Source organism: Elgaria multicarinata, chromosome 1 (assembly GCF_023053635.1).
Source record: "Elgaria multicarinata webbii isolate HBS135686 ecotype San Diego chromosome 1, rElgMul1.1.pri, whole genome shotgun sequence".
NCBI classification, from domain to species: Eukaryota; Metazoa; Chordata; class Lepidosauria; order Squamata; family Anguidae; genus Elgaria; species Elgaria multicarinata.
Window position 1 is genome coordinate 172,714,803 of NC_086171.1, and position 12,809 is coordinate 172,727,611.

Genomic DNA, 12,809 nt, shown 5'->3' on the forward strand with positions numbered 1-12,809 from the left:
CCATTAAAAACCTTGAAAAAGGTGCTGAGATACACAGTGTTATAATTCTGCTTCTTTATTGACTTCCTTGTAGCTATGACAGGACTTCTTTCCCACTTTCCGGAAATTATTCTATGCTCTTTATCCTGGAACGAGTCTCCTTCTTGTTTATGAACAAAGAAAAATCCTTCCACCATCCCTCCACACCTCTGGCTTCCCGTTTCTTCTGAGCTCACTCTGCAGCATGAATGGCGAGTTTGAAGGAAGCGGCCCCATTTAGGCTCCCACTGTTATTTCATAGATGTTGGTCGGGTTGGTCCAGCTGTCCATCCAGCCATCCATCTAGGCACAATTTGCAGCAAAGAAGGAAAATGGAGGTGGGGAAAGGGAGAGAAATGTTGGCCGTCCAAGCTGCCTCCTTTGACCAACACAGCCTTACAAAGCCGAAACCTTGACAATGTTGCTGCTAGCAGCGGTCATGTTCATGGAATGGATGGGGCTGGAAGGAGGAGGCCTGCTTTCACCTTCTGGAGTCAGCGCCGGTGGAGTTGGGATGCTGATGATTGCTGTTGTTATTTGGGAGGCTTTGCAGTTCGGTCTCAGCCCTTCCTCTGATTTCATATTTAGGCTGGAGCGACTATAAGACAAAAGACATTTTAAGAAAGGATTTTTGAATGGGGAGATATCAAGATGAGAGCAGACACTCATTCCAAGTTTTGGATTTGCATATAACTAGGAATGGATGAATCTGTCAATTTCAGTTTCTCATTTTCCAAGGTTACATTTGGTTTGTCCCAAACTTAGACTTTTTTTTCCCATGAATTTTTTTTTCCAAAAAAGTTGCATGAAATTTGTACATGCTTTTGTGCACATTTTTACAAATACATTCATTTTTGCACATGTTTTCCTAATATACACATTTTTCTTTTTGCAAAGATTTTTCCTAATATAATGTATTTTAAAACTTTTTTTTCAGATAACATGCACATTTTTTTTTAATTGGAGAAGTCAACTGCAAAATTCAGTGACTTTTGAAGGATCTCAATTTCAGTTTGGGTATTTGTTGGAAAGTTTGAAATTAGATAGGTTTGCATTAAAATGCAAATGAAACTAAATTCTCCTCCTATCCCTCCTTATTATATATGGTCTCTGTCTTTGCTAGAGGATGTAAAAACTAAGCTAAAACTATGCAGTGAGCCACACAGGTTCGTTCTCTCCCTTATAATATTAGAATCTGGGGTCACCCCATGAAGCTGATTGGTGGGAGATTCAGGCCTTAGCTAGACCTACCTGAAAATCCGGGGGAGAGGAGGGGAGACCTCACGTTGCGATTAACGCGAGATCTTGCCCCCGTTTACATGTACAGCATGATGACCTCAGGAAGAGAGGCATCATGCCCGCCATTTTTTAATTTTTAAAGGGGACGGAGTGCACGAACACTTGTGTGCAAAGGTAAGGTTGGTTTTTTAAAAATTTTTAACTACTTTCCCCGCTCCCCCCACCCTAGCGGGCCCAAAGGGAAGGGCTGTATCCCGGGGCAAGGGAGGGATGATCCTTCCCTGATCCCAGGATCCCCTGTGTGTCATCTGGATGCACAGTCAGACAGATAAAAGGAAGTCCTTCACACAGCACACACTTAAACTATGGAATTCACTACCACAAGGTGTAGTGATGACCTTCAATCAAGATAGCTTTAAAAGGGGGGTTAGCAAAATTCCTTGAGGAGAAGGTTATCAATGGCTACTAGTCCTGATCCCTCTATGCTATTTTCAGTAATCAGAGGCAGTAAGAGTATGTACACCAGGTGCTGTGGAACATGGACTGGAGGGTGCTGTTGCACGCATGTCTTCCTTGTGGGTTTCCTGTGGGTAGCTGTTGGCCACAGTGTGAACAGAATGCTGGACTGGATGGACCCTGGTCTGGTCCAGCATGGCTCTTCTTATGTTCTTATTCCACTCTAATAAACTACGGCTGGGAATTTAATCTTATTTAGTCTATCTGTTGAGTACTCAGCCCAATGGTTAATTCTACCATATTCTACCATATTCTATATAGCCAGTGCCAGACTATTTTGTGCTCTAGGCAAGGCGAGCTACTCCCCTGCCCAAATTGCCAACTTGGATCAATTCATCTGTTCAAGAACTATTCTGTTTTCCTTTTATTATGTTATGCATGTAGGGTACGGTGGGGAGAAATGGCCCAAATAGAATTAAGCCTAAGAACATGAGAAGAGCCTTGCTGGATCAGACCGAGGGTCCATCTAGTCCAGTACTCTGTTCACACAGTGGCCAACCAGCTGTTGATCTGGAACCAACAAAGCAGGACATGGTGCAACAGCACCCTCCCACCCATGTTCCCCAGCAACTGGTGTACACAGGCTTACTGCCTCTGATACTGGAGGTAGCACGTAATCATCAGGGTTGTAGCCATTGATAGCCTTCTCCTCCAGCAATTTATCCATAAGAATAGGAAAAGAAAGTGGAGCAAAAATTTATGTCACAAGGGTTTGCTGTTAGGAGAGTGAAGTTTAAACTCCCTCTTAAGAAAAAGAGCAGAGTACAATGTTCTTCTAGCAGTCTGCCTCCTTGTCCTGTAGTGAGATCATATATGTTTTTATTTTGCATATAATCTAGCAGTTTTGGTAATGCAGGGGTGGATAAGGGCAATTAAAACAAGTCTTAAGGCTGTGCTCCTAAATAGACTTAGTAGGGAGTAAGTCCCATTGAGCTCAATGGGACTGACGTCTGACAAAACAGATTTAGGATTGCATTGTCAGAAAATATAATTTTGAAGTCAATATGATTAATCAAGTTAAATTTGAATACTACAGCCTTGGGCACTATACAATTTATCCCTTGCTTGTTTGTCAAAGCAAGGACATAATACCACTGGCTGCATGAGGGAAGGAAACTGCCACAAATTTCAATTTTGGCTTTCTGGGCTGGAATCACTCACCCCTTCCCCAGAAGAAGACTGATTCACTCAGCCTGTTTCACACAACTACCACCAACGCTCACCTCCTCACAGCTTCCCTCGATCTTTTCCCCAACCACGAAGCCCTCTCTATAAGTAGCCCAGGAGAGACCCAGATCCTACATGTGCAGCATTTCCAAGGTCTGTAGTGCGCACAGGACCCCAGCTGGCTTTTGCGCGCCTGCTCGGAAGTAACCCCAACTCCCTCAATGGGGCTTACTCCCAGGAAAAGCATGCATTGGGGGAATGGAAACAAGTAACCCCATTGAACAAGGGCTGTGCTGGAGCAGGCCCGGGCAGGATGGTGATGGCCAGGAGCCCTGGGTTGCTGGACAGGCCCAGGGAGCTCAAGCCAAGTGCACCATGCGGCTGAGGATAGTTGGGGAGGAGAATGGCTGGCTTGGCTTCTGGACTCCCAGGCAGGAGAGCAGGCCTGGGCAGCCACATGAATGCAGCAGCTGGAGAAGGAGGACAGACCGCGTTGTTTACCGCTTTGCTGCGATGGTGCTGGTGCTTCTGCTGCTGGTTTGCTGGGCCCTGCATGCGCAACCCCCTCCCCCTGCTGCAGGCAGGAGTCCCAACCAGCAGTTGCGCCCCTGGAGCCCGCGGCCCCTGGAAAGAGGGGAGGGGAGGGGGCGTGGCGGCAGCCTCCCATACCTGTGTGGGGCAGAGCGCAGGGCCCGCGGGAGCCTCGGGTGTTAGCGATGGGTGGCAGTGGCAGCGACGAAGCCAGGGAAGGAGGCAGCCCAGGCGGACGGGGATGCCTCCGCAGGCGGGCAGCCTCCGCCCTGCTTCCCCTTCGCTCCGCCTGCAAGCAGGAGCCTTTGCGCGCCCTCTCAGGGTCGGCGCTCTAGGTGAAAGGCTGATTTGCCTAGTCCTAGCACTGGCCATATATATATATATATATATATATATATATATATATATAGTATTTCTATAACATGTTGATCCCTACAGATCAGCCTAAGCTACTTCCCAGCTAATGTCTCACTGCAGACATCTTGAGGGCTTGTCAGCAAGAAACATTTCTATTAGATCTGCTTCAATTGCCACCTATGATTAATTATGGAGTGGAAATGATAGGGTTGCTCTTCAGGCAACTGCCTAGCTGCTGGAGTCCAGCATTATAAAACACAGGGGGCCAACCTTCGCAAAGACAAAGAACTCTTTGAATCTGAAGTCCTGACTGTAATCTTAGAGTGACTCATAAAGAGGATCCCCTCCTGAAATCTCAATCATTTCGCTGATGATGATATTCTGTGACTTCGATTAAACATAAAGACACAGTCAGACATGCAGCATTACTGGGGCTGCCGATCGTGACAACTCTGGGAATAAGAGGCAAGACCACATCACTGGGTTATACTAGCAGTGCACCATAGTTTTATCACCATTTGACAGAGGAGACCTGCATGTCTATAATAATAAAAGAGGGTGCGTGTCTGCCCATCCGTCTGTCTGTCAGTGCCATAGCACCAAGACTGTGAAACACAGATACCTGAAACTTGGCATGCATACTAAGAGGACCCTAAGGATGTGCACCTCAGGGTTATAATGCACTAACTAATTTTGATTTGTTTAAAACTGTCCAGGTGGTTGAAGCCTACAGTAAAAATTTCACTACTAGGGGCAGATTTCCCTAATCAGCCCATAGCTTTGCAGCCCATACAATTTGAACTGAGGGCAGATTAGTAGGTTGAGGGGCAGAGTTATACACCTAACCCCTCTTTCTTGCTGTGGGGCAGTCACCTTCCAGGGAAAAGGATTGGACAGGCTCCTCCCACTGGGGGCTATGGGTGTCAGTGGGCATGCTTCACTCAGGCAGGGCAGGTGCAGCGTGACCAATTTTGACAACTGTGTGCATCTTCTTGAAGGCTTTGCTGCATCACACCAAGGGCTATTCCGACCCCTTGTGAAACTGGATCCATTTGCTAGTGAGAAATATAAGAAGCCACCGGGTAGTACGATTGATTTGATTCTACTAATTGAGCTTCACAAATGTAATCCGAACCTCGACTGCCACAGTTTTCATGGATCTATGGATCGCAATAAAGCTGTATGTATGTATGACTGCCACAGTGATTCTCAAACTCTGTTTGGGTGGGAGTGCAGGACTCCCAAAGGGTCTATATCCTAGGGGGGGGGGGGGAGAGAGAGAGAGAGAGAGAGAGAGAGAGAGAGAGAGAGAGAGAGAGAGAAAACAAGAACATTCTGAGGCAGGTAGAACCCTCTTCAGCAACGGAGACATGGGTGGGCTGAATGCCCACAAGCTGTGAATCCACAATAATTCACATTGCATTTGTATGGCTGATGGCCCTTTCATTTCAATCTGATTTGGGAAGTGCTACTGCTTCGTCCCAGTGGTGTTTCCTTGTATGTGGTTTTAGGAGAGGATTGGAGAGGTCTAATTCTATTCCTCTGTTTTTAATGCAAATGTGGGATTGGTACTCTGATTCACAGGTCTTTGCACACAGAATCAAGCTACACATACAAAATGATGTGAAAAGATATTTACTGATGACCAGTGCTGGGGTGGGGAGGGCCCAGTGGTAAGAATAAGTTTAGAAAATGAGGACAAGCTAAAACAAAAACGTTTGGGACACTGTGACTAACCAAAATGGGACTCTTTCCAGGCCTACCTGAAGATTCTGGGATTGAATCTGGAACCTCCTTCAGGCTGGTGGAGGCTGGTGGCTCCGATGCCAGTGGGGTGGTAAGTCTGCTCGAGGTTTCAGTCAGAGCCAACCAGCTCTGGCTCTGACTGTCTCTGAGTGACACCTGGAGCAGATTGAACACCCCACTGACATCGGAGCCACCAGCCTCCACTGCTACAGGCAAAACAGGTGCTCCTATCTCTCTTCCCTGACTGTGGACTGATTCACACAATTTTTATTATTTTTACATAACTCAAATGTGTAAGTTTATTTTGCAGTGCATTTTGGCATCTTTAGCTGGTCTTGGAAAGCTTAATATGGGCCCAGAGGGTTCTATCTGCTTTTGAAAAAAAAATCAGAAGATAGCAAATGGTGATCCTTAAGACCCATCCACCATGCCAAACATCACAAAAGAAGGGCAGATTCAGAGTGTCATATAATAGCTATTTAAAAGATTACTGTATGATGCTTATAATGCTTAGGGGAGATGGCTATTTGTAGATTCTTAATCTCAGCATCATCAGCCATCTGCTCCCCTGCAGATGCAGGGATGTTGAGATTAAAGACACCGACCATCTCATGTGGAGGTGCCACAGGCACATACTGACACTAATTTTCAGTGTCCCCCTCCTCCCCCCAAAAGTGGAATTTGAAATTCTGGTTTTCGGATTTGCATTTTGAAATTTCTCCCAATTTGTGCAAACTTTTCATTTCCCCTCTAATCTCAACCAAGCTGGACTCAAGGGGAAAACCATCCTGAATCCCAACTCAACCCAACATGGCAGGACTGATGCTGAGAACTGCTTGGGCTGGTAGTGCATGCGCTAAAGTCCTCTTTCATAGATGAAGCGCCCCCCCCGGCCCGCGGACCCCACTGTACCTAGTTGTGAGTGAGGGCTGCTCGCTGCACTGGATGTGTATGGTACTGAGCTCCTGCATGCTCCGCAGCCGGGTTGCTGGTACGCTGGAATTTGGGAGGTGCGTTGTCTTTTTACTGCGACGGGAACAGCAGGAGGTCGTCACGCCTTGCTGACTTGAAAGCGAGGGGCTGCGAGTGGATGGATAATTCTGCATTGAGCTCTCCAGGCAGTTCTGCTCAAATAGCTGCTCGTCAATGAACTCATGGTTCTGTCAGGGAGAACATCAATAAATGTCAGTAACTCCCCAATATGATTTTTTAAATATAAAATCCTAAAAAAAACAAAAAACCCAACATAACCGCCTCCCCCCCACACATGGTTACCGCTGATTGGCTAAACTTTTAGACAATGACTTATGTCTATTTCGTCTTTAGAAAACAGGGTGGGCAGAAAGAAGACCTCCAGTTGTTTTGGACTTCAACTCTCAGCATTCCTGACCATTGACCATGCTGGCAGGGGCTTCTGGGAGTCAAAGTCCAAAACATCTGGAGAATTACCTTTTTTGCTCACCCCTGGTGTAAACAGCAGTTGGCTGGTGACACATCCTGTAATGTTGAAAAGGACACTTGCAGAGAGAAACTTGCTCCAGCTGTTTCCACATCTGTAGCCTGAGCATGAGCATTTCCTCTATTTAGGTTCTCTCTCAGACAGGAGGAAGTGTCACCACCAGAGCAGAATGTGGAAGCTACTTGTGCATTTGGCTGGTAGTGCTTCAGGCAACATCTGAATTGGCTGCCACGTGGCATTCTGTGCATTTTCACTTGGCTGCCATTCTCAGCCATGACATGCCTTATGCATTAGTACTTGGGTAGATGCAGAGAGTGCCTTCTTAACTATTTTAACTATTTGCACCTATATTTGGGCTCAAGTAGAAATGTTTTTGATGGTTTCCCCATTGTTGTAGGATTTCCTTTCCTTGGAGACATGCCAGTAACTGTGGCCATGGCTGGACCAGGCCTATATCCCGGGATCATCCCAGGATCATCCCTGTGCATCCAAATGACACACAGGGGATCCCAGGAGCAGGCAGGGACAACCCCTCCATTTGCCTGGGATAATCCTTAGGTCTAGCTAAGGCCTGAGCTTGTGCTATTCTAATTATCAGCCTGCCCACACATTAAGATCAGACAGAGAGGCCCTTCTCACTTAACAACCTTTGAGGGAACTCTGGTGGGCAAGTACAGGGGAGAGCGCCCTTTCTGCAGTGGTAGGGTGACCATATTTTAGGAACCATGTTTGCCCACCCAAACATGGTCTTGGTCACACATCTGATTTCACTAGCACCTCTTAGCTTGTTTCAACTTCTGGTTTATCAGTGAGAAACTAATCTAAAAATGTGTCATCATATCTCTGGCTCATTAGCCATGTAAACAAGACCATGGTCAGTAGCAATTCAAAGAGAGGCCAGAATAGATGCCCATTATCACAATGCTAGACAAGGATGTTACCATCCTTTTATCCAAAGTCCTACAACTCTTAGCATACCCCAGCTAGCTGGTTTTAACATGCATAAGATTGTACCCTTCATTGTCCTTGGCTGTCGAATGTCAAGGACATTTGTTCAGTGAGGGACTAAAGCAACGTATCCTCTCTAACCTCTTTCCTTGATACAAGTTGCTGAAAGTAATTGATTTTAAAAAATGAAACATGTGATTGTAGCATGATATGCAGGGCCAGTAAAGGATTGTATTCTTTGGATTATCTTCCTGGGATTTGCAACCCCTGTTTCATAAGAATACCAAGCTAGTTATTAAACCACAGCTCCTTGTTGGTTTTCTTGGAGCACCCACTCAGGTACTTGAGTTTCTTTGAACTTCACTGACCAGAGAGAACATTTTGTGCAGACCTGATCACTTGCTTTCACAGTGAGGAGCAGAATAACAAGCCTCTTACTGAGGGCGATTCACCTCCCCCACCTTCTTAAAATTAACTTTAACCTCTGATTAATCACTTGAATGTGTAAAGAAAGGAATAAGGTGAATTTCCTTCCAGCCAATACAGCTATTTTTTTCTTTATCAAAGATACCCTGCTATTTTTTCTTTACTAACTTTACTTTTGGAGTTGTAGGATGGGCTTGTTTCTGATTCTTTCAATCCTGAGGGAAGTAGAAGTGCATATGTGGGAAACGTTTGAAGATTAATAGTGGAACAACAATATTTTTTCTCCCAACTCCCCCCCCCCCTTGACACATTTCATTCTTTCAATTGCTGTCTTTTATGTATCTGATAAATTAACTCTGTCCATTCCTCCTCATACATAAGAATTTTCTTCTCAGAACTGTAGGACTAAAATGGTGATAAACAGAATTTTCACAGATTTGTTTTTATGCACATCTATAAATTTGATGCACTTTATCCCAAACAGGGGAAGGTGAGTCTTGAGAAAGGATTGGGAATTACTCAGGTTTAGGTTTTGCTAAGAGAAATTAGCAGACAAAACTTATAAACTGGCTTAGGAATGCTGGTATATAGTGCCAATTTACTAGTATTAAAAAAAAGAAAGAAGAAAGATTAATAAAGGAGAATGGACAGAATCATGACCAGGAAGGGGGACAATGTGAGACTTTTGCCTCAGGAAGTGGAATGCAAAATGTGACAGATGTGGACTGTGCCACACCACCGCCTTGCACAATTTCTGTAGCAGCTTGCACAAAAAGCTACCGTTCAGGGTTTCATCTCTAGCAGAAAATGGAATCGAAAGAAATGCAACAAGCAGTGCTAATACAGACATACCTGGACAGAGCAATCCCACTGGTGGGGGCAGGAAGATCCAAAGGTGGAAGAACATGATCCAAAGCTCTGCTGGGATCATGTTGACAGGGTAGAAGGGAGGGAGGGGAGTGCAGTGTTTTTCTTCTCCCCCTTTCCAGTTTTTTTTTCTTTTGAAGATTTTCCACCCATTGGAATCAATGGGTGGCAGATTACTTACGCTAGCTCCAGCGTTAGCGTACATTTCCTGCCTTGTGTCTGCAGACCTGGAGGACTTTGAATCTGCTCTCCCAATCTGCCCATGACACACATCCCGATCTGTACCCCCTTTTGTCTCTACCGAGGTTTGAGCTCCAACGCTGGAGCAGTGAGGGCCTTTCATGGGGCCTGGGATGGGGCATCCAAGGTTGGGTCTCCCCCATTCAGAGGGCTGTGCCCTCAGTGGGGCAGATCTCATCTATCCAGGAACCATACAGTTGCAATCTCAGCATCTCGTAATGTGATACAAACTCAAACTTACTTTCAAAAGCAAATTTACTCATTTCAGTGGAACAACACACAGGAAACACACACTGCAACTCACACATGCTCATGGTTTTTCATTCAGGGCAGCTTTCGATATTCAAACAAGTGATGATGAACAGAGGAAGCATGGAGGACTATTGCCTCTTCTTGTTGCATATCCTGTGTAACAAGCAAAGGGAGAATCTTGTGTATCTTCCACATGGTGAGATCTGTAAGTCACGGAGGCATGTCATGTGTAGAGCTCATGTATCTTCCCACAGGGATGCATCTCTCCACTTCGCCCATTACCACAGGAAGCATAAAAAGAGGAAGCATGAATCACTCATGCTCCCTCTGGCACCACTCTTTTGAATGTGTAAAGCTGCCTCCAATGTGAGTAGGCTGCAGCATTGTACATTGTGTGAGGGAATTCATAGTTCTGTCACCTAATTGGAAAAAGCAGTTACTGTATTATAAATGTCTTGATTATGTAATGTAATATGACTTGCCTGATTTAAGATTATGAAGCTGAGAGAGGAGCTTAGTAAGGCATGATTGTGCTTAAAATGGCAAACGTTAATGAAAATAACATGGTCAGGGAAAGGACAATATAGATATTTTACGATTAATCTAGCTGAATAGCACAGAACTGTATTTTTTACTGGAAAATGCATGCATGCACACACACACACACACACACACACTTTTATGCTTTCAGGTTCAGAGAAAACTTGTGAAAAAGCTTCAGCCTAGTCCTCCAATCCTTAGTAACGGGTGGCCTTCATATGTTGTGGGAGCTTCTTACCTGTGACTTCATCCTATGGTGCTGCCATAATGTTTAAAGGCCTGTCAGCAGGGCCAATCAGGCTGGTTTTCCTCATGTAAATGACAGCTGGCCAAGATCAGAGGTGACAATCTGGTGTGATGGCCTCTTGTGATTGGCTCTACCTACTCTCAAAATGGTGGGCTTTTGAATGTTATAAGCCATAGGACAGCCTGCCCCAGTGTGGTGCCCTTTAGACATTTTGGACTACAACTCCCATGTTGCCTAACCATTGGCCATGCTAGCTGGTGTTGATGGAAGCTGTAGTCCAAAACACCAGGAGGGCACCATTTTGAGGAAAACTACCTCAGAGTAGGCTGCTCCCATGCCACAATCATAACACATGAAGAGCAATCTAGGCTAGAATTGTAACGTTGTGTAACCTAGAACAAGAATTATAGGCAGATCAGAACTATATACTGAACATTGGGGTGGGGTGGTGGAATGGATGGTATCTTGTACTCATGGATAGAAGCAACAAGGGATGAAATAGCAGCATATACACAAGTGCCACATACAGATAAATAATGCAGGTACTTAATATTCTTTTGAGCTAGAAATATAGAGATAGAGAGATAGATAAAGCAGTTACTGTTTTTCATCTGACAGTCTATCAAAGACACCAGTTAGCAAAAGAGCTCCAACATGCACAGTCTGCTAAGAACAGGATCACTAACAAGGAAGGAAACAACACCCAAGACATGGCACAGAGACTGCAGTAAACGGATTGAATTAAGAAGGAAATACCTTGAAGGTGGAAGTTCGTACAGATAACAGGGGATCATCCACAAGATAGGACAATCCCTACAGGACAACATGTCAACAAAAGATAAAAACACCATTGATTGTCCATTCCAGCATTCCAAAGTTCAGTCCCAGCATTCCATCTGGCATCACACAAGTTTGAATGGGCAACAAAGCCTTTCCTTGAACATATTTCACATTGTACCATCTCTTAAAACAAGAAAATGATCCCAATAATAGCGGACATTTTGTTGGCTGCCTTTGACAGCCAAGTGGTCCAGGAGAAAACATGTTATAGGCTATTCAACTGATGTTCTCCCAAGTTCTAAACCATAGAGCTGGGTTAGAAATATATATATATATATATATATATATATATATATATATATATATATGGGTTGCTTCCAAATGAGGCTTTTATTGTGTGATCTCTCTGCCTCATTCATGGAGCTTTATGGAGTGTCCAGATGACATTGTGTTCATTTGTAATCAGCCTGTATTTTCCCACTGCTGTAACTATTTTTTCTACCTGCAAAAAAAATCTGTTAGGGAGGGAAAGAATGGTAAGGGAGAGACAGTGCAGTTTTTCAGGAGAAGTGGACAGGAAACGGTATGACTGTAGCACACGGCTTTTCTACATGAGGCATTTCTCATGCGCTCATCATTCCCTAGTCATGGTTGCTTATGGGTTCTTTTGACATCAACATGACTCTTCAATTTCACTTCTGTGTCTAAAAAGCACTTTTGATGAGTTTTGTTTTTAGAGCAGGTAAAGTGCCATATTTAAATGTAAATGTCAAAGAACATCCTTTTTATTTGTGCTATTCTGCTATAACACCATAGAGTTTACATAGCAGAAAAGCAGGAAAGGAAACACTCTTTGTGGAGTGCTTGGATCTCATTCCTGAGATGATACCAAAAATAGATACAGTAGATTAACAGCTGATTAACAGCCTTGCAGGGTTTTTTTTTTAGTGTGCAGTTGGACACAAAATGTGCAGTTGGGGGAAAAATGTGCAGTTGGAAATCTGATAATGTGCAGTTGAAAAAACTGGTGAAAAAATAAGACACGTATTATGTGTTATGTGTATATATTTATTAAGAACTTAACAACAGACAAAGTCAGGGATGGCATGTAGCCCAAATTATATAAGGATGCAGGTGAAAGAGCCCTTGATGGTGTGACTGAAGTTGTTGGGTCCTGTGACAGTGTTGCCTGAATAGATGTGGGGGAAGAGTTGGCACTTAGGTCTATTGCACAGGCTGGTCCCTCTGTCAGTATCTCTGTCCTGTGTCCTGTTGCTGGTTAGCATCTGCTTCAGAATGGGAGGTTGTCTGTCAGCCAGGACTGGTCTGACTTCCAAGGCTTGTGAGAAAGAAGTGTCTGTGTTGATGATGGGTTGGAGTTCACTGATGATCCGTTGCAGTGGTTTCAATTGGGGGCTGTAGGTGACAACCAGTGGTGTACTTCTCTTGGTCTGTCACCCTTCCTGGGTATTTGTG

General features: G+C 44.5%; 1 protein-coding gene across 1 annotated transcript in view; it reads right to left on the bottom strand.

Moving 5' to 3' along the window:
• Window positions 1-414: 414 nt before the first annotated feature.
• KCND3 (potassium voltage-gated channel subfamily D member 3) overlaps window positions 415-12,809 on the bottom strand; it is a 364,787-nt gene continuing 352,392 nt past the window's right edge. Inside the window, exons 6-8 of the mRNA XM_063143105.1 lie at window positions 11,310-11,366; window positions 6,487-6,734; window positions 415-616 (exon numbers count right to left, since the gene is read on the bottom strand). Of these exons, the coding sequence (XP_062999175.1) occupies window positions 415-616; window positions 6,487-6,734; window positions 11,310-11,366 (507 nt within the window). The remainder of the gene's footprint in view (window positions 617-6,486; window positions 6,735-11,309; window positions 11,367-12,809) is intronic.